The sequence below is a fragment of the Channa argus genome, chromosome 4 (genome assembly GCF_033026475.1).
Source record: "Channa argus isolate prfri chromosome 4, Channa argus male v1.0, whole genome shotgun sequence".
NCBI classification, from domain to species: domain Eukaryota; kingdom Metazoa; phylum Chordata; class Actinopteri; order Anabantiformes; family Channidae; genus Channa; species Channa argus.
Window position 1 is genome coordinate 23,335,665 of NC_090200.1, and position 19,421 is coordinate 23,355,085.

Genomic DNA, 19,421 nt, shown 5'->3' on the forward strand with positions numbered 1-19,421 from the left:
TCTCTGAACATTTATGGGAAATTGAAAACTGAATAAGCCAAGCATTCACAAGATGTTCTTCAGAACCTTGTCAAATAATGCTGGGATAGCATGGGTCATCTGGGTTTCCATACTTTCATTAAAGAAAAAGGGGAATATAGTGCCGTACTATTCAGAACTTCATATACAGTTTCAGATTCAACTATTCACACAAATTGTTTAACTATTACTCATAGTGATTCCATTTCTTTCTCTCAGTAGCTTGCAATGCCTGATGTTTTAATCTGCAGTGTTAAATATTGCATTATTTATGGCAGTGCAGCAGTTGTAAAATAAATACAGTTGTAGACTTGCTAAGAGGGGAATTGCTAAAAAAAAATAATAAAAATTTTTTTTCTCATGTTATAATTGTGGATTAAGACTTCACTTTTTTTATCACATTATAATCATAACATAATATTTTGAAATAAAAATCAAGGTTTTGGAATGAAAATATATTGTATTTTTAAGAGATTTTTTTTTTATAAAAAAAGGATGGTAAAAAAGGACGTTTTGTGATGGTAATATGAGATACTATAATGAGACTGAGAATTCTTTCCTCATCCCCCTCTAATATTTTTATATTTAATTTGAATTTTCATTAACTCACATGGACCATCTGGAACACCTTTAAAAGTAGTACCAAAGATTCGAAGTCTAATTATTATATTAGGATTTAGGATAAGTTTGCGTCCCCCTACATGCCTTTACTAGGAAAAAGGAGGTGGAGTGCAAGATGGTGTTGAAAGTAATCATGCTTTTTTAAGAGTCAGCACATACACCATCAAAGTGGGAGAAATAAAACTTTAGATGAGCTTGAACAATATCACTGAAATCATCCTTTCTTACAAGCCCACATTTCTTCTCAAATTCAGAACGAGAAAGTGTTTTGTTTAGTCTGTTTTATTGCTTGTACTTACTTCAATGAAATCCCTACCAGACCTATTAGCATCTACATTTTTTTACCGCAAAAGTTAATGAGGCTACTCTGTAAGTGCTAAGTGTCCACTAAGAACTAGTTTCACATTTACTAATATGTATAATATAATTAGAAACAGAAATGATAATTCAAAATTACCTTTGAAGGTTAATAACACTCCCCGATTTGCTCTGTATGTGTAATGTGCTGGATCTCATTAACCAGAAAATATCTGAGCTTCTACGACACCTAACACTAGTCATGGAGGCCAGTTGGAATTATGTCTCTTCTTCTTAGTTTTCAAAATAACTTGGTCTATGCAGTCAGGCAATAATGTGATGATTTAACAAGGGTCAAGAACGTGACTTCAAGTCTCAATTTAATAGTAAAATGTTATTTCAGTTTCTTAGTACTGGGAGCAGGCTTCATAACACCAAATTTGCAAAGAAACAGAGAGCTATAGGGCTTAATAGATTAATAAAAGAAAAACACTTTAAAATTTTAATTTAAAGAGATCTACAACATAGAAAATTCTGTTGTATTTTAGGGTAAGGACTAGGACTTGAACAGTAGAAAAACATTAAGCTGAGTAGGTGTTGGTTATTGAGTCTCTCAGCTCTCTGATGGTGGGAGAGCAGCTTTGCGCACAGCACTAGTCAAGGCTTGCTGGATGACAGGATACAATTTATAACATCCCTCAATGCAGGTCCGAACCCCAGCTGTCATAGTCTCTTCAGTCATTTCCCCATCTGACTGCAGCCCAGAAATTTGGTTCAGGCTTGGGAGGAATGCCACAGTCAAACGGCCCTGGTTCTCGCTGCTGACAGAGCTGCAGCTGTTTTCCTCAGTGTAAGAAGGGTCAACTACATAGGAAGCACCATCCTGACGAATGGAACAACCAAGCACCAGATCGTACATTTCAATCCCTGCATCTGCAAGAGCAAGAGAAGCACATGTGATGGCATGGGCCAGAACTGACCCGCTGTTTTCAAGAACCACCACATTAACCTCGATCTGAGAGCGTGGATATTTGTGGAGGCACAGGGTAGGCTGCAGACTCTCGTGCAGCATTAAAGAGAAGTCCTTGTCCTGGTTCCCCTGAATCCAGGAAACCCTCTCAGGGCAGGAAAATGGAGCAAAACGCATGTCAGTAGTCAACCTAGATACACAGAGAGACAAGAGTTTTGTTGTCATCATACAAACTCTTATACCAGTAAGAGTTACAACACTCCTTGATGGTCCTCACACACTATTAATGCTACAACACTTAGGAATAGTAATATGCCCCTTGGTGAAATAAACAATGTCAAATAATATCTATCTATCTAATCTTAAAACTTAAGAATATCATGAAAAGAAAATGTATCATTAGTCAATTCAAGTAAAAATCTACTTCTATATTTATTACATGTATAGTGATACATGTCAAGCCTTTTTTAAATTTTGATGACAATGGCATCCAGCTTATGAAACATCCAGTATCTCAAAATATTAGACAATTAAACAAAAGGATGCATGTGCTATCAAGGGAATACCCAAGACAATTTCTGACCATCCATATGAAATTGGGCCATGCCAGAGCGTGGATGAATATTTGAATCTTATTAAACATTAACCTAGTTAAGCATCCTGTAAGTCAAGAAGCGAGGACAATAAAATAAATACATAAAAACATTACACACCTTCCACATTTCATATCGGTTTCATCTTTCCGCTCTGTTTCTCTCGGACCATAAACGCAGCACATCAACTTGGTGTTTCCAGCTTCGATGTACGCAGAGCCTTTAGCCTGGCTCACCAGCCCGCACCGAACAAAAATGGGCCGGACATCTACCTGATCCCGCTGCCGACCGTCCGTTCTGAGGCCGTGCGATGAGTCTACGCCCGCTGGTTTATTCACAAACTGAGACGGACTCTGGGAGACCTCTGGGCCCCGCACTCGTTTAGTATCAGTCGGCATGGCTCAATGAATTGTACTACGCAGAACCAAACAGCAATGTGTGAACCGATTCAGCACGCAATTAGCGCCCCCAGGAAACACAGCAAGTAGAGAAATGGTTCCACACATGTGTGGCACTGACAGACGGGCAACTATTCTTAGTTAGCAGTTTTGTAGGTCCATCCAATAAAACTAATGTAGGACGACACAGTAGTCCAGCAATAAACCCCACCCTTCACGCTATGTTACATTAATAAATAAGTTGAACAGAAACAGTGTGAATGACAGTGGATGGGGATGCAGAGTTAATAGTAATTTCATATAAAACAAATCAAAACATATTGATGATACCTGGGAACCTACGATTTATAACTGATGAAACCTCTTACTTGACACTTTTAATAAAGAGTCTTTGCACAAACGCCTTTGTTTATCCAACAAAGATGACACCAACACAATTTTCATTGCATCAGCCAAGCCGGGTCGTTTGTATATCACCGTGGCGGGCTTGGTTAAGATTGACACTACGCTTGCCCAATACAAATTGAGATTTGCGGGCGTACCGGTTGCGTCGGACCAATGGGAGACTGCAATGGAAGTGTTCGTTGACTCTTGTTCGACTTCCTTCTGGTCGAGCGGCGTGGGCTTTGGCAGTGTGTTTGGGGAGCTGTAACTGAATCATAGTGTGAGAATAGCGACTTCTGTGAGTATTATTATTCGCCAAGACGGGGTTGAAATAAATTATATGTAGCATAACAACAAATAAATAGATGTGTCTGTTAGTATGGATTAAATCTCTCTGAGGCTGACCATAAACGGTAGCCAGTAAGGCTAGCATCTAGCTTGCTAACGTCTGCTTGTCAAGTTAGAGTCTTTGTTCAATACAACAGTTTACAATCAGACGACGACGCATTAATGCAGCGTGGCATTGTTTTTACAAGCTGTTTGAGAGAATTGATTTTGTCTGATATGACTGCCGATATTTAGGCACCAATTGGGTATTAACTGCTGAGGTTTAAATTTCCTATTGTAAAGAACTGATTTCAGTGAACATTAGAAAAGAAAAATCATTTGAGACCTAATGTTATACCTGCGGAGTAATATAAATTTTAAGTCTCTATGTGAAGTCATCGGGTTAAGTTAGAGCACGTTTTAAGAAGCACAGATCTGCTCCACACTTTGGTTCTGTAGAGATACTGATATACACGCTGTCAGGGTAGTTATGACACATGAAAATAAAGTCTATTATGTTGATCCTTTTTATGTCATCATTTATATACTTAAGCGTTTTTCCTCAGCACACAGTTTTTCAAACACTCTGTTTCTCACAGAGGCTGTACATTCAATTCTATCACCTAAACAAGTCTTATCTGTGGTTGCCAGCCACAGAAAAAAACATCATTACTAAACTGACAAAAAAAGAATATTAACACGTGTAGGTTTTAAGGCTTTGATTTCTGTGTAGCTCACATAATACATTATCAAGTAAAGAGTGGGTCTGCATCTAATTTTATTAACTATGTATTTAGTGCATAAATATTTAGATAAGACAAAATGCACATCACACCTTTTTTTTTCTGAAGATGACTTATTTTAATTGTGAAGGTGTTCAATTTCCAGTAGCATGTTTAGAGAGGCAGACTTTGAAATCTAGCAATGAACAAGCAATCTTAAGGATTTTTTCCTGCCTTCCATCATGGCTGCTGCTTCAGGCCTCCCCAATCTTCATATCAGATTTTACTGTAAAACACCACAGAAGTGCCAATGGACCAAATTACTGCTTAACTTTGTGATTTAAAAATGTTGAAAATGTTGAATACAAAGATCTATACGAAAAAATTTTTTTCGAATTTTTAGCTATTCCCAAAATGAACCAGTGGCACTTAATTACATAAACACTTCACGTAATGTAGACAGTATGACAAAATTGTAACATTTGGTAATCCCACAACCTGTAAATTGCCACCCTTACTGTGGGCCCAGATTAATCCTTTCTCTTAAGATAACATGCAAAACTTATTTTTATAATAGTGATTGGGCAACAAACAACATCATTCCTTAAGCTGTACTTTTCCCTCGTTTTATTTATATATATGGCCTATTTAGAAGGACCTCTGGTCTCAGACATTCACTCAGCTTCTGTTCATGTAATAAATGCAGGAAATTGCTATATGTGGCTTGTCCTTTCAGGCGTCGCCACAGTAGAAAAAGTTCCACACGTTGATTTGGCAGAAGTTTTTCTTCACCAATTCCCCTTCCTGCCACAACCCTTCCATTTGTTTTTTAATACCAGCTTAGGACCGGCACCAAGGTTGCCTTTGGTGGCTGGACAGGGCGACGTGGTGGCATGGGATTCAAACTCGTTGTTTTCTGCATCACAACCCAATGCTCTACCACTGATCTGCCATGCCCACTATTAAAACATTAAAACACAAAGGGCAGTAAACTTGGTCAGGCTACTCTTTGTCACATGCTCAGACCAGTTTCTGTTTTGATTGCCTTGGTATGTTCCATAAGGTATGTTCCACATATAAATGCTTATTTTCTCAGTCAGAAAGCCACAACACATTTATTAAGCTAAATTAAAGATGGCTTTTACTCTTAAACTTTTGAGAACTGCCAATTTAAAGATCTTTGATAGTATTATGGTATTCACTTTCAGTTTTTGTGTATTTTTGTCCAGAGAGCTGATTCAGAATGGATTCCTCATTGAGTGCAGCTCAAATCCGTGAGAAGTTTATCGACTTCTTCCGTCGCTATGATCACCAGTATGTCCATTCATCATCCACCATCCCGCTGGATGACCCAACTCTTCTCTTTGCTAATGCGGGCATGAACCAGGTACTTTGCTCATACTTTTTTACATGTTTTCCAAATATTTGTGCCTCTATCCTTCAGGCTGGATTACTGATTTGTACCCGCTGATTTCATGTGCTAAATTTATGAACTTAAAATTTCTATTATTTCGAGAAATTCTATGCTTAAATCTTTGCGTACCCCTTCCTTTATAGTACAAGCCCATCTTCCTCAACACCATTGATCCATCCCACCCTATGGCCAGGTTGCGTCGAGCTGCCAACACCCAAAAGTGTATACGTGCAGGAGGTAAACACAACGACTTGGATGATGTGGGTAAAGATGTCTATCACCACACTTTTTTTGAGATGCTGGGGTCCTGGTCCTTTGGCGACTATTTTAAGGTATGCTGTCATCTGTTTCAGTTGTGTCACTTTTTTGTGATCTTATAGTTAGGGGTGCATAATGTGCTCAAAACTGTTATCACTTGATACAGAATAGTACATGTAATAGGAATTATTATCACTAAAACCTGCTAAAAGCCAAACAAAGTTGCTATCTTATCAGTCATGGACTTTGGGAAAATGTTTGGTACATTTTGGCTCTTTTCCTGTTCACACTGGATTATCCGACCCCCCCCCCCCGCAGCATCTTGCCTGCAAGATGGCCTTGGAGCTGCTGACCCAGGAGTTTGGTATTTCTATAGATCGTCTCTATGTCACGTACTTTGGGGGTAACGAAGAAGCAGGCCTGGAGCCTGACCTGGAGTGTAAGCAGATTTGGATCGACTTAGGGTAAGTCTGACTGGGAATGAGATGAATTAGTTAACACACCAAATTAAAGCATTTGTTTTGGGTACATCTTTGAGTAACTTTAAAATTATAACTATCTACTATGAATTATTTTTGACCTTCAGTAATTGCTGCCTCACCGAAATAAATTTCGCTTCTTGCATTGCGTGTCTGCATGAATGCTGCAAAAGAGCTAATATTGATGATGAGACATTATGTTTCCATAATATCATGTGATCATTACCTGGGGAACTGCCTTTCTTCTCCTAACCTTGTCCCATGCCATAACTACACTGTTTACAACAACAGCTTGGAGTAGACTGTTTCCATTTCTCCACCTGCTTGTCTGAAATCATGTCTCATTATTTATCTTTTTATGTCACATGAAACATTTTTCACTTTATGTTGAACGGTGTAGCCATGTACAGTTTACTTATTTAATTTCAAGGGTCAGAGTTTTTAGTTAGACTCTTAGATGTCTCCTTTTTGTTTAAAGTAAACAAAAAAATCACGTGGTTTTGTTGCTTCTTTTCTTCTTTGTAAGGATATTTATGCAAATATCTGTCCCAGACATGCTTTCAGCTTTTTAATTCATGTATCCTATTTTTCTGATTTGATTTCTATTTAAATAAGCTGTTTCATGACAATCCTTAAATATCAGTGGGTAAATATATATAATTTGTGTTGCTTTTAGATTGTAGGCTTTTGCACTTTTCCCACTCTACACAAACATCAACTTATCAGTTAATTTCAGCACTAATTTAATCAAAATACACTCTGTGATTGCTGTGTTTCTCTTAGGATGGACGAGGCTCGCATTCTGCCGGGCAGTATGAAAGATAACTTCTGGGAAATGGGAGACACTGGTCCCTGTGGTCCTTGCAGTGAGATCCACTATGACCGCATTGGGGGTAGAGACGCCTCTCACCTGGTGAATATGGATGATCCCAATGTCTTGGAGATCTGGAACCTGGTGTTCATCCAGTTCAACAGGTAACTGACTCACACACAAACGCTGATCAGGGCATGTTAAGCAAGGCTTCCATATCCTTGAAAAGTCAAACAGTATCTTAATATAGATTTTTAAAATGTCCTAAAGTCTTATATTTGTGAAATGTTCTAAGCTTTGAGACGAGGCTTCTCTCATGGTAGACCACAATGACTGGACTTTTTAATGTAACATTTAAATATGAAATCAGTACCTGTTTAATTTCAACCAAGTCTGTTTACATTCTGTAACCTTCTGTATGTTAAACAATGATGGAGACTCTTCAAAAAAGATGCAGTGTCTTTAAAACATTAGCTAAAACCTGGATGGCTCCTTCCTGTCAAATAATTTGCTTACACACACCTTTTATTGTCATTTGTTTTATTAAATCAAATGTGTACACCCTCTCTATTCACCTTTACAGTTCCCTATACTATTCACACCCAAAAGTTTAGTTGTTTTTATGTTATCTGATGTCTATTTAAAATAGTAGCCCAGAAGAAATTGCTTAAAAAGCTGATATATATAGGTCAAGTAACCCTTAACCTTCCTTATTGTTGAAAGGTTTTTAAATTGTCCAAATAAAATGACTGTGTTTGTAACTTTCATCTTCTTATTTACACTACTCAGAGAGTCAGAGACGGAGCTCAAGCCACTGCCTAAGAAGAGCATTGACACAGGCATGGGTCTGGAGCGCCTGGTGTCCGTACTGCAGAACAAAATGTCCAACTATGACACTGACCTCTTCATCCCATATTTTGAAGCCATTCAGAAGGTGCTGAAATGCCCCAGATAAACCTATATTCAATAAAGTCTTTAGGGTAATTGTAACAATGTGAGAAGCAGCTGGTTTATCTGTACTGGAAGTTAGCAACCACTAATGCTGTCACCGTCAAAATTAGCCCCAAAATCTGATTAGTAGTTTTGGTTTAATTTTTAATTCTATTAGTTACGATTTTTAGCTGTAGTTATTATTTAGCCCAGGGAATCTGGACACCGAGTCTTTCCAAGTGAGATACTTAACAGCATTCAATTGTTTGCTCTTTCACTACACAGTCCAAGGTCATGCAAGTATACAGCAGAGCACATTTTAGCTGTTTGTAGAAGTGAGTGTATGTAAGACAAAAATGTTTGGAGCCACTGATCCAGCCATGCAGTTAAAACATACTGTAATTTGTGTTTTTTCAGGGTACAGGTGCTCGTCCTTACACCGGTAAAGTAGGTGCTGAGGATGCTGACGGCATTGACATGGCCTATCGTGTGCTGGCTGACCACGCTCGCACCATCACAATTGCCTTATCAGATGGCGGTCGGCCTGACAACACAGGAAGAGGGTAAGACAAGAAAATCTAGGGGTTAAAAAAGAGAGAGAACTGTAAATGTAAAAAACAATGTAGTATAATGTGTTTAACAGAGTTGTACTAAAGTTGTCAAATAAACACTTATAAAAATCTCAATGTTAACGAATTGTTACTTGTTACATGCACATGTTTACTCCTGGCAATAATACCTCAATAAAAACAAATGGTAATAATACAAAATTATACAAGGGGTCAGACAATGTGTTCAGGTATCTAATGTTGTGCAGTAAATTTGTAGTATATTTTTCTCTTTATTACTTTTAGGTATGTGTTGAGGAGGATCCTGCGTCGTGCAGTTCGTTACTCCCATGAAAAGCTAGGGGCTCAGAGAGGCTTTTTTGCATCTTTGGTGGATGTGGTGGTCGATTCTCTGGTAAGATTTTCTTCATGTTAAACCAGTTTATTTTTTAATGATCTTTTTTTATATATTTCTTAAACTAAATCACTTATTTAAAAATGACTGTGTCTTTGAATAGTTCTCTATTTACATGGACTCAACTGTGTTTATTATTACATAGGGATATTTTGACAATCCTGTCTATTCAGGTAGGGCCATGCAAAATTATAGTTTGCATATCACTTTATTGTTTTAAGGATTTCTGTTGTCCAAATTTGAGATTTTAACCGTATTTTTATGTACTTATAGGCTACCTAAATTAGTTATCAAAATATATTTCCATGTGCAGTATAATAAAATAACCTTTAATGTGCTTTTCTTGTGCTGTAGGTATTCACTCTGTTTTATTATGGTTGTAAAGATGCAATTGATTTGAAAAAGCATTCGATAAGGCTGAGTTCTCTTTGATTCACTGTAAAGAAAAGAAAAAATTGTTTTTAACACTATTTAACACCATAGTAACATCTCGCATCCAGTTATTTACTAATGCTATAAATGGGTACGTGTGTTTCTGTCTTCTCTATATCTTTCATCTCATGTCTCTACTTCTTCTTCATCTTTGCTTCCCATATTAATTTGTTCTCATTCTCCAGGGTGATGCATTTCCGGAGTTGAAGAAAGACCCAGAAATAGTGAAGGACATTATTAATGAGGAGGAGGAACAGTTCCTCAAAACCCTCAGCAGGGGACGCCGTATCCTTGATAGGAAGATCGGGAGCCTGGGAGACAGCAAAATCATCCCAGGTAAGACACACTTGATAAGTAACTTTCTCTGTGGGCTTTGTCTTCTGACTTTTCTAGCTCTAACTTGTAATATGTACAGAATATGGTTTGGCATTGTTTTAATGACAAAAGCAAGACCTTCTCTAAAAAAAGTAAGCTTGTTCCTCTGAAATCTGTATATATTGTTGAGTACTGGCCTTCAAAATTGTGTCACCTACCCACACATTTTGTGGGTAGGCATCTGACACAATCTGACACAAGTCAGATGATCCCTCTAGCCTTTTGACAATGGAGGATGGGGTTTCCATGAAAAAAAAAAAACAATTTCAGGTTTTTTACTGGACTCCCCACACATACACAAAACAATCTCAGTTGAAAAACTTGACATATTCTCTTTTTACTATTTTCCATGTCAGTGATTTGCAATTTTTATCACTTTATTTTTATTTACACTTTACACAGCGTCTATTTGGGGAAAGTTGTGTCACAACATAGATTCAGATGACAAACAAATTGATGCACATCCAGCTTCTGGGTTCTTAGGCTACACTGTTTTGGATTTCTCTGACAGATTGGTGTGCTGTCTCAAGCTTGCTAATTAATTTCATCTGGGGATGAAATTAATAATGGTATCATTTGTGCATTCAGCCAAACCGAGATTCTACAAATGCCAAAATACAGGAATAACAGTGTCCAGTTGAATTGTTGGAAAAGCAATAAGAGCAAAGACCAAAACGTACTGCTTTTTTATATCTAGCTTCTTACCGATTAATCAAAAATATGATTTCATTGTTTTGGAGGAATAATATATTTACTTCTGCTATGTTTACTTTGTGAGCATGGTTGCTTCACACATCTGCATGTCAAGCAGCTTTCTCTCTTTCTGTCTGTGGTTTCAGGTGACACAGCATGGCTGTTGTATGACACATACGGCTTCCCTCTGGACCTGACCTCCCTCATCGCAGAGGAAAAGGGCATGGCAGTGGACATGGCTGCCTTTGAAGAGGAGAAGAAGGCAGCACAGGTGAGAAGATGAAAGTACTGGCGAAGTGGTAAAGATTTACACTAAGTTCTGTGAGAAGAAACACCACTGAGCAGTGTTTTTATTATTATATTTTTTTTTTTGTCCTCTCCTGTGGGTACACTATTTTCACTTGTGTCAGCATTCTCCAGTATTGCAATGTTAGTCAAAATCAGGAGCCATGCACCTGCTTTTTAAATAAACCCTAATTTACTTTACAGGTCTATGCTGATCCCTTGTTGTCTGATTTAGCAAAAAGATTGATTACTTTTATACAACAATGCAGCCTCAGAACAGTGTTGAACTGCTGTTCAGCACATCACAGAGAATTACTGTCTCTCTCGCTACTGACACTGCTGTTGTGATTCATACCAGATGGGAGAGTTTACACACTTCCCTTAAATTTCGTCCTTTCGTTTTCTGATGTACATCAGTTAATCAGGTACACCTGTACAATCTAGGGTTTTTATTCAGCAGCCCTCCTTTCTTTGTCTGGTGGTGTAAGGGTTTGTTATCACAAGTCACTAAACACTGGAAAAAAGTCAGAGGTATTAATTTACCATATGCTTACTGAAGATTTTAAATTAAATCGGAGTAGGTCAATGTATGACCTGAATTAACATATTTTGAAACATCTTTATCTAGTGACAAAATTAAATTGCAGATAATCAATATGATTTGCTCTTACTATGAAAACAATGCTGTAATTATGTAACTTACAAAATGTCTTTTTTATTAATTTATCTTTAAGATGTTTTCAAGTTTCCTCTCAACTAATGAGGCAGTCTTTTGAGCTAAAAGAGTTTTAAGTTATAACTGAATGACAATACATTTGTGTGTCTGTATGCATGTCTGTGTGTAGTTAAAGTCCCAGGGTAAGGGTGCTGGAGATGAGGACCACATCATGTTGGACATCTATGCTATCGAAGAGCTAAGGAACAAGAAGATACCGGCTACAGATGATTCTCCTAAATACAAATACACCTCAGGCGAAAATGGAAACTATGGTTAGTCACAAGCTGTCTCATTAACAGACCTTAGCTTAGTGGTATGTTCGTGTTTTCTGGGCGTTCAGGCACATACATTTTGTTTGTTTAGAGTTTGAACAAGCTTCAGCCAAAGTGCTAGCACTGCGTCGCGACCGCGCCTTCTGTAATGAAGTGACCACTGGTCAGGAGTGTGGTGTGTTGCTGAACCAAACATCCTTCTACGCTGAGCAGGGTGGACAGACGTTTGACGAGGGCTACATGCTTCGAGAGGACGACAACGGAGACGATGCAAGTGTACCTACATTGATGATAATGTTAAAAAGCAAAAGTGCCACTGTGTGCATTTTTTTCATATTTGTTATATTACAGTTTTTTATTTTCAAAATCTAGAATTTTTTTTTTCTTTCTTTGCAGCGGATGGAGTTCACAGTGAAGAACACACAGGTTAGAGGAGGTTATGTTCTTCATGTTGGGACTGTCTATGGAACGCTGAAGGTTGGAGACCAAGTCACCTTGCATGTAGATGAGGTATGCTGGATTTTGTTTAGTTTTGTTTTTGCTTATAGAATTTAAGTGACAAATAACTATTAATATTGTCTTTCCAGGCACGTCGTAGGCCCATCATGAGCAACCACACAGCTACACATATCCTCAATTATGCCCTGCGTTCAGTTTTGGGGGAAGCGGATCAGAAAGGCTCTCTGGTCGCCCCTGACCGCCTGCGCTTTGACTTCAGTGCTAAAGGTGCCCTGACCACAGAACAGGTCCGCAAGACTGAGGAAATTGCTTGTGCCATGATAAAAGATGCTAAGGTCAGTAGAGTAATGCATGTTAAAACATGGTGTTGGCAATTGTGACTTCTTTTAAATAGAAAAACAAACTGTATTTTAGTGTCTCCCACTGAAGGATAATGAAGCCATAGAAATTCATTTTTACTTAAGTGTAAAAATAATTCATGAATATTGACAATGCCTTTCCCCCATACTTCAATATCTCCAGCCAGTATACGCCATGGAAGCCCCTCTAGCTGAAGCCAAGGCCATTCAGGGTTTGCGCGCTGTGTTTGATGAGACTTATCCTGATCCAGTCAGAGTCGTGTCTATTGGTATCCCCGTTCAGGACCTGCTGGATGATCCCAACGGTGCAGCTGGTACCCTCACCTCTATTGAGTTTTGTGGTGGAACGTAAGTATGGAGTTTTTACTTCTTTTTTTATTTGGGTTTGCTTGTGCATAAAAAAAACGTACCAGCCCATGATTGTGCACAAATGCGTGCTATCTTAAATCACTAACCTTAAGTTCAGCTGCGAAAGAAGACATGCATTAACCATTTTTAACTTATTTTCAAGTTTAGCTTAGTTAGGAATGTAACTTTCTTAATCTGCTGTTACTTAACACAAAGGTGTAAAATTAATTTATATTTCCATGTTTCAAGTTGTGGCTGCTAGGACAAAAAGCAGAGACAACATTCCAGAAAAGCCCACTGGTTCAAAGTAACTTCACTAGTTTGATACAGTTTGATGTCTAATATGAGTATATACTTATAAGGTCATTTTTATTTATTTATTTGATTGTTTTTAGTATTTTATTTCCGGATGGAAGTGATTTGTATTGCTTCATGTGTTGCTGACAGTGTACCAAGGCCTTATTACTATAATGGACCAAGACAACCTAGATTACTTCGACATTACAGTTACATGCATAATAAGTAATGTAGAATTTAAATGTTCAACCTAGAAATTTAAATATTGAATAAAATATTCTTGGTTACACGTGTGACTGCATGAACAGAAGTGTAAATGGGAAATTAAATCTTTCAGGCTACTGAAAGCTGCACAATATTTTAATAATTCTGACTAATATAATCACCACTTATGACAACATATTAAAGTACTTTACAAATTAGATGAAATCCAACAGGGAATGAAATTAAAAAGTACAAATTTGTATTTAATACTAATACGAATACTAACCGTAAAATAAACCAATAAAATATTAAGGCATTAGACTGTTAATTCAATACTTAATCAGCTTTAGTGATGTGAACTTACTGGTTAAAGTTAATTATTATATTTTATGGTTAGGATACCCTAAAAGAGAACATTACATGTATTACAATGTATTTCTGTCTGTTATAGTTTGTTAAATAGTTTGTCAGGCAGCCATTTTTGTTGTTAGATTTCATTGTATTTAACTGCGTGCTCCATAATTGTTGTTAATAAACATAATCTTTCATTGGTCAATGTTGACCTTCTATCAAGAAAACATTTTCTTTTTTCTTTTTTCTTTCACCCAGGATAGTAAAGAAATGGAACAAAAACGCACAACAGTTTGGTGCATTTTGTTACCTGAGCTCCTGCTTCATTTTGAAACTGTGAACACTCAGATAACATACCTTGCATTAAGAGTTTGAGTTGTTTCTGAATAAATGCATGAAGCTGACACGCTTTAGAAGTGTCAGATCTCCCTGGTGCTGGTGGTAAAATGCACCTGAATAACAAGACGTCTGTGCTCTCAAAAGATATTAGCAACACTTTTCATTTGATTTGGTTACTGGCTGAGTCAGAATTATTTTCAAGCAGTATTTTTAGTGTATAAAAAACAAGCCAGCATGTGTATAGAGTTATATGATATTTGCATGAAGCCGGCTGTTAGTGAACAGATGTAGTGGATCCCGATGTCCTTGATGTTGTTTTTAATCAGTGGCCACCTCAAAGAATCCCTTGTTCCTGCCGTTCCTCCTCCTCGTCCTCTGCTCCTTGGCGCGCTCCTTCTCATCTGTCTCCCTCAGTTGTGTAACAGTGTTGGTAATGTGCTTTCTGTTAACTGCAGCCATCTGCAGAACTCGGGCCATGCCGCACCGTTTGTCATCGTCTCAGAGGAGGCCATCGCTAAGGGCATCCGCCGCATTGTTGCTGTGACAGGAGCAGAAGCCCAGAAGGTCAGGACATGCATGCACAATCGCACAGACACACACAGTCTCTTTTTCTCGCTCTTTCTCTCTCTCTCTCTCTCTCTCTCTCTCTCTCTCTCTCTCTCTCTCTCTCTCTCTCTCTCTCTCTCTCTCTCTCTCTCTCTTTACAGATGCACTTGCTTCTATTATTAGACTCATATACAAATGTTCATAGAAGGGAGAGTAAAAAGACTACTAATTTTTTTGCCATTTACAACAATAAAAAAAATGTATTGAAAATATGTGACTGACCTTGTCTTATTTTGGTTAGAAAAAGCACCCTGCTAATGAATCTTTAATGAAGCTTGTTTAGACTTGGAGCTGGAGAAGAACATTTAGCATTTCCCCCCCCTTTACAGGCCCCAAGGACAAATTTTACTATTTTTAAACACTTTCTGTTTGATCCATGTCTTTATCCTTTTCCTGTTTTCTGTTTGCTTCCACCCACTTTTTTGCCCTTGTTTCACTTCTGCCTACTGCTCACACCTCTCTGTCTGATGTCTACCAGGCCCAGAGGAAAGCAGATGCCCTGCGCCTGTCACTGTCTGCGCTAGGAGACAAAGTGAAGCAGCAGAAGGCCCCGAACAAGGACATTCAGAAGGAGATCGCTGATATGACAGAGGTAAGTCCTTTTTTTTTTTTTTTTTTTTAATATTAATTTTACAAAACTCCATAACATGGCAGCAGAAAGCTGTGTTTTCAACATGTCTGTCCTCTCGGCAGTCCATAGGCACAGCAGTAATCTCCCAGTGGCAGAAAGATGACATGAGGGAAACCCTGAAGGGCCTGAAGAAGACCATGGATGACCTGGACCGCTCTTACAAGGCTGACATCCAGAAGAGAGTCCTAGAAAAGACCAAGGAAGTCATTGAAAGCAACCCCAACCAACCACTGCTCATTATGGAGATGGAGACTGGAGCCTCAGCAAAGGTGAGAGTAAGGCTATAGCTATCGAGTATTCTATCGATAATTCAATGGATCAACTGGATCACAAATAATTAAGCTTTTTTAATGAGCAATACAAAATAAAAAAATAAGACAGGTGTTTCAAAACAAAAAAACAACAAATTATTACTTTAACTACTTTTTTAACGCTTAAATTGTAGACGTTAGCATAATCTAAACCCTTTAGTACATTTAACTTCTTACTGTACTGACAGGTGGTTATTCCATAATAATTTATCTTATAGTACTTTTTTAATTGTTTTTGTATAAAAAAAATTTGTATAAAAAATCTGTAAAGTTGTTAATGTAGTGGGAAAGTACAATACTGCCTGAATTCTAACATGGTAAAAGTAACTTAAAATGAAGTATATTAGTACCTTGAAAACCTTGTTGTTTTACTACAACTTTTAATACCACTCATATAGAATGACTAAAAGTTTGAGTAGTCTACAAAAAATCAAATCATTTGTATAGAAGTGGACTGACAGAAGCCAGTATTGAGTTAGGGGTGGCCAGTTGCCCTAGCTGGGTGAAATAAAAACCAGATTTGATAAGGTTGAACACATCCTGAACAGACCTGCTTTGTTTCACGGTAGAGACTTTGGATCTGTGTACAACAGTGGCACTGTTTGCTGTATAGAAAAAAGTTTGGGCTTGTTAGGCTACAATAAAAGGGCACAGCAGATCTGTCATAATAAATGATTTAAATAAGTAGCTCAGTTGGTAAACACAGTCCTCCACTGACTGCAGGATCAGTGGTTCGATCCCCGGTCACAGCTGTATGTCGATGTGTCCCAGGGCAAGACACTGAACCCCCAACAGCCCAAAAAGTTAATAAATACAGGAATTTTTTGTGTATTTAAAAAAGCACCTTATCTGTCAATCTGGAGAAACAAATAGATCCTGTCAAGATGCAATTTCTTTTCCCAGAGTGAGACTGTCTGAGCCCCAATGTTCTAAACAAAAGTGCTGGTGGGGGACCCACTATTGGCAAAGATCAGTTCTGCTGCACTCCGACCCAGTGTTATCCCTTACTCTTATAATACGCATGAAGTTCACTATTTCATTTTCTGTGGTTATTTTCTTGAACAAACATGAGAATATCATTGTTAACAACCATATTAATTTGCTTTTAATTACTTTCTAAATTTAAAGTTAACGTTACCTTGGCTCCACTCTGTGGACTGGCTATTTCCTGGAGAGATGTTGAAGCATTGCCATTTAGGCAATATTGTGGCTCGGTATTTCGATATTGTAACATTAGCTTTTGTTTCGTACAGTTTCCAGCCTAAATTGATTCCAGATTTTGGACCCTCTCTGTCGTTTTCTCTGTCCGGACTCCTGTCTTTACCCCTTACTTTAGTCTGTCACTGCATTTTGGAATCCTTGCAAACACACGGAGCATTGTTTGACAGTAATAATGAACAGTGAGCTGGATATAATTGTTTTATGAACTTGTTTTGAATAGCCAAATTACTTTAGTTTCTTGAGAAATCGTTTCAGCTTTAGGTGAGAAAAAGCTGCATTTTTAACAACCTTCAAAATCAAGTGTGTTGAAAAGTGGACTGAAAACCAACACCAGAATTTGTACTAAGCCCTTTCTGTACTTGGCATACCAGCCTAAAAGAAAATGTTGCCATTGTAAAAGAAGATCCTGCATTGATATCCAAGAATAAACCTGTAATCCAAACCAGAAGACTTCATTGGTATTCTGTACAACAATAAAAAGTGCAAACACTATTAAAATCCACTTTCTCTCTGCAGTATTGCCTATTTTCCCAGTCTTATAGCTTATCTCATTGTATTATTGCCACGGGACCACAAATCAGCTCTGTGGCCCCTTACTTTTGACCTTGAGACATCAATAGTGCTGATTAGGAGCTTTTTTCTCTCACTCTGCTTCTTTACTTCCTCCTTCCCTTTGTCTCTCCCAGGCTCTGAACGAGTCATTGAAGCTGCTGAAATCAAATTCCCCTCAAACCGCTGCGATGCTCTTCGCAGTAGACCCTGACGCTGGCAAGATCACATGCTTGTGTCAAGTCCCACAGGTAAAATCTGTTCAACCAGACTTTTAGAGCAAAAACGATAACAGACTCACTAATATTGCTCCTCTTCTCTTTAGGAGGTGGTCAACCGTGGCCTGAAGGCCAGCGAGTGGGTTCAGGAGTTGTGCCCCCTGCTGGATGGTAAAGGAGGCGGCAAAGACATGTCTGCCCAAGCTGCAGGCAGGAACACACAGTGCCTACAGGAGGCGCTACAGATGGCCAATGAGTTTGCAAGACTCAAACTGGGAGAGAACTAAAAAAAGAGAGAGAGTGGTGTGTGGTAGGAGAGAGGAGAAAGGGTGTTTGGAAATACAGGATGGGCGTATAATGGAAATATGTTGTTATTGAAATAGCCCAGAGTCTTAACAGAGTTAGAAGTCAAACATTCTTATTTCTTTCCCCTATTACCTTTCTCATCTCATCCCCATTCTTCTCCCTTTGGGTCACAAACAAAACTATTTGTTGGCTCCATGTTCACAGATGACCACAGACACTCAGCCAACAGTAAATGAGCCACTTTTTATTGGTTAGAAGTATTACCGCTGACTTGCTGCTGTAAAACTCATCTCTATGGAAATGCTTGATTACTTAAGGAGAGCTTTTGAACCAGTTAGCAGACTAAGGCCCTCAGATGATTTGAGGAATTTATTTTAGTACGTGCCCACTTCATTATTGCATGTGTACAGAGGAAAAGAAAAGGAATGTTTCTTATAGACAAGCACTGTACAGCTCAGATAATGCAACAAAAACAGTAGTTTCCCTCTGAGGCTCCTGTTCTGAGCACAAAGTTGGTAATTGTCTTTCCCACCTCTGTTTCATGTCACTGTTCATTCAGACAGCAACAAACTAATGCACTTTGTCTTTCCCACTTGTTCAGAGTTGCTTTAAACTGCAACACTTAAACAGTTTGACTTGGCTTACTTAGGCTCATCGTGGAAAAGTCAGCTTAGCCCTTAAATTATTCAGGTACAGTATACCCAAATGTGTCTGTTGTTGGCTGCAGTGGGTCCGTCCATCTGTGTGGGTCAAAGCTTGAAGTCTCTCCTGTGATTGATCTGACGAAAATTGCACAGTGTAGCTGTATCATAGTCTTGCTTTTCAATAACGAGCCATTATCTGACATGTTTAATAAGCCACTTGGTTTAATTTAGTAAATTAACAATTCATTAACTGTATAAAATGATTGAGTGTGTCCAGTGATTAATCTGTGTATCTTAATTTCCCTGACATTTAATATCAATGGAGAATGTCTTTGATCATTGTAGCTGCTCCATGTCTAAGAAATGTCACCTTATAGGAATAAATGCAACTGGTGAATGCCAAATGTTCATTTGAAATGTTTCATTATTATAGTGGTGATTAATTACAAGGAGGCAATGCAGATCTAGTTGATTACACGGCAAGGTTAGAATGAGATTGTTCGATACGGCGCACTGAACAAAATATTGAGGATGTTCATAAGAAACATAAACCTGTCAAAATGAAGATAACAGTGAAAACACATTTTATTGTACCATATGTTAGTATAGTTGCATAAA

General features: G+C 38.1%; 2 protein-coding genes across 2 annotated transcripts; one reads left to right on the forward strand and one right to left on the reverse strand.

The window, feature by feature from the left end:
* Positions 1–1,299: 1,299 nt before the first annotated feature.
* On the reverse strand, positions 1,300–2,943 carry exosc6 (exosome component 6). The gene is made up of 2 exons (XM_067500111.1): positions 2,620–2,943; positions 1,300–2,096 (listed from the first exon to the last, which is right to left on the reverse strand). Exons 1-2 carry the CDS (start codon positions 2,895–2,897, stop codon positions 1,550–1,552), a joined length of 825 nt encoding a protein of 274 aa, XP_067356212.1. The 5' UTR covers positions 2,898–2,943; the 3' UTR covers positions 1,300–1,549.
* Positions 2,944–3,423: 480 nt separating this feature from the next.
* aars1 (alanyl-tRNA synthetase 1) lies at positions 3,424–19,213 on the forward strand. Its single transcript, XM_067500110.1, has 20 exons — positions 3,424–3,579; positions 5,560–5,717; positions 5,888–6,076; positions 6,321–6,466; positions 7,265–7,456; positions 8,082–8,226; positions 8,640–8,785; positions 9,077–9,185; positions 9,803–9,953; positions 10,832–10,956; positions 11,816–11,960; positions 12,052–12,230; positions 12,357–12,470; positions 12,548–12,754; positions 12,942–13,126; positions 14,773–14,881; positions 15,402–15,515; positions 15,617–15,823; positions 17,773–17,886; positions 17,961–19,213. The coding sequence occupies exons 2-20, from the start codon at positions 5,574–5,576 to the stop codon at positions 18,138–18,140; spliced, it is 2,901 nt and encodes a 966-aa protein (XP_067356211.1). The 5' UTR covers positions 3,424–3,579; positions 5,560–5,573; the 3' UTR covers positions 18,141–19,213.
* Positions 19,214–19,421: the final 208 nt, after the last annotated feature.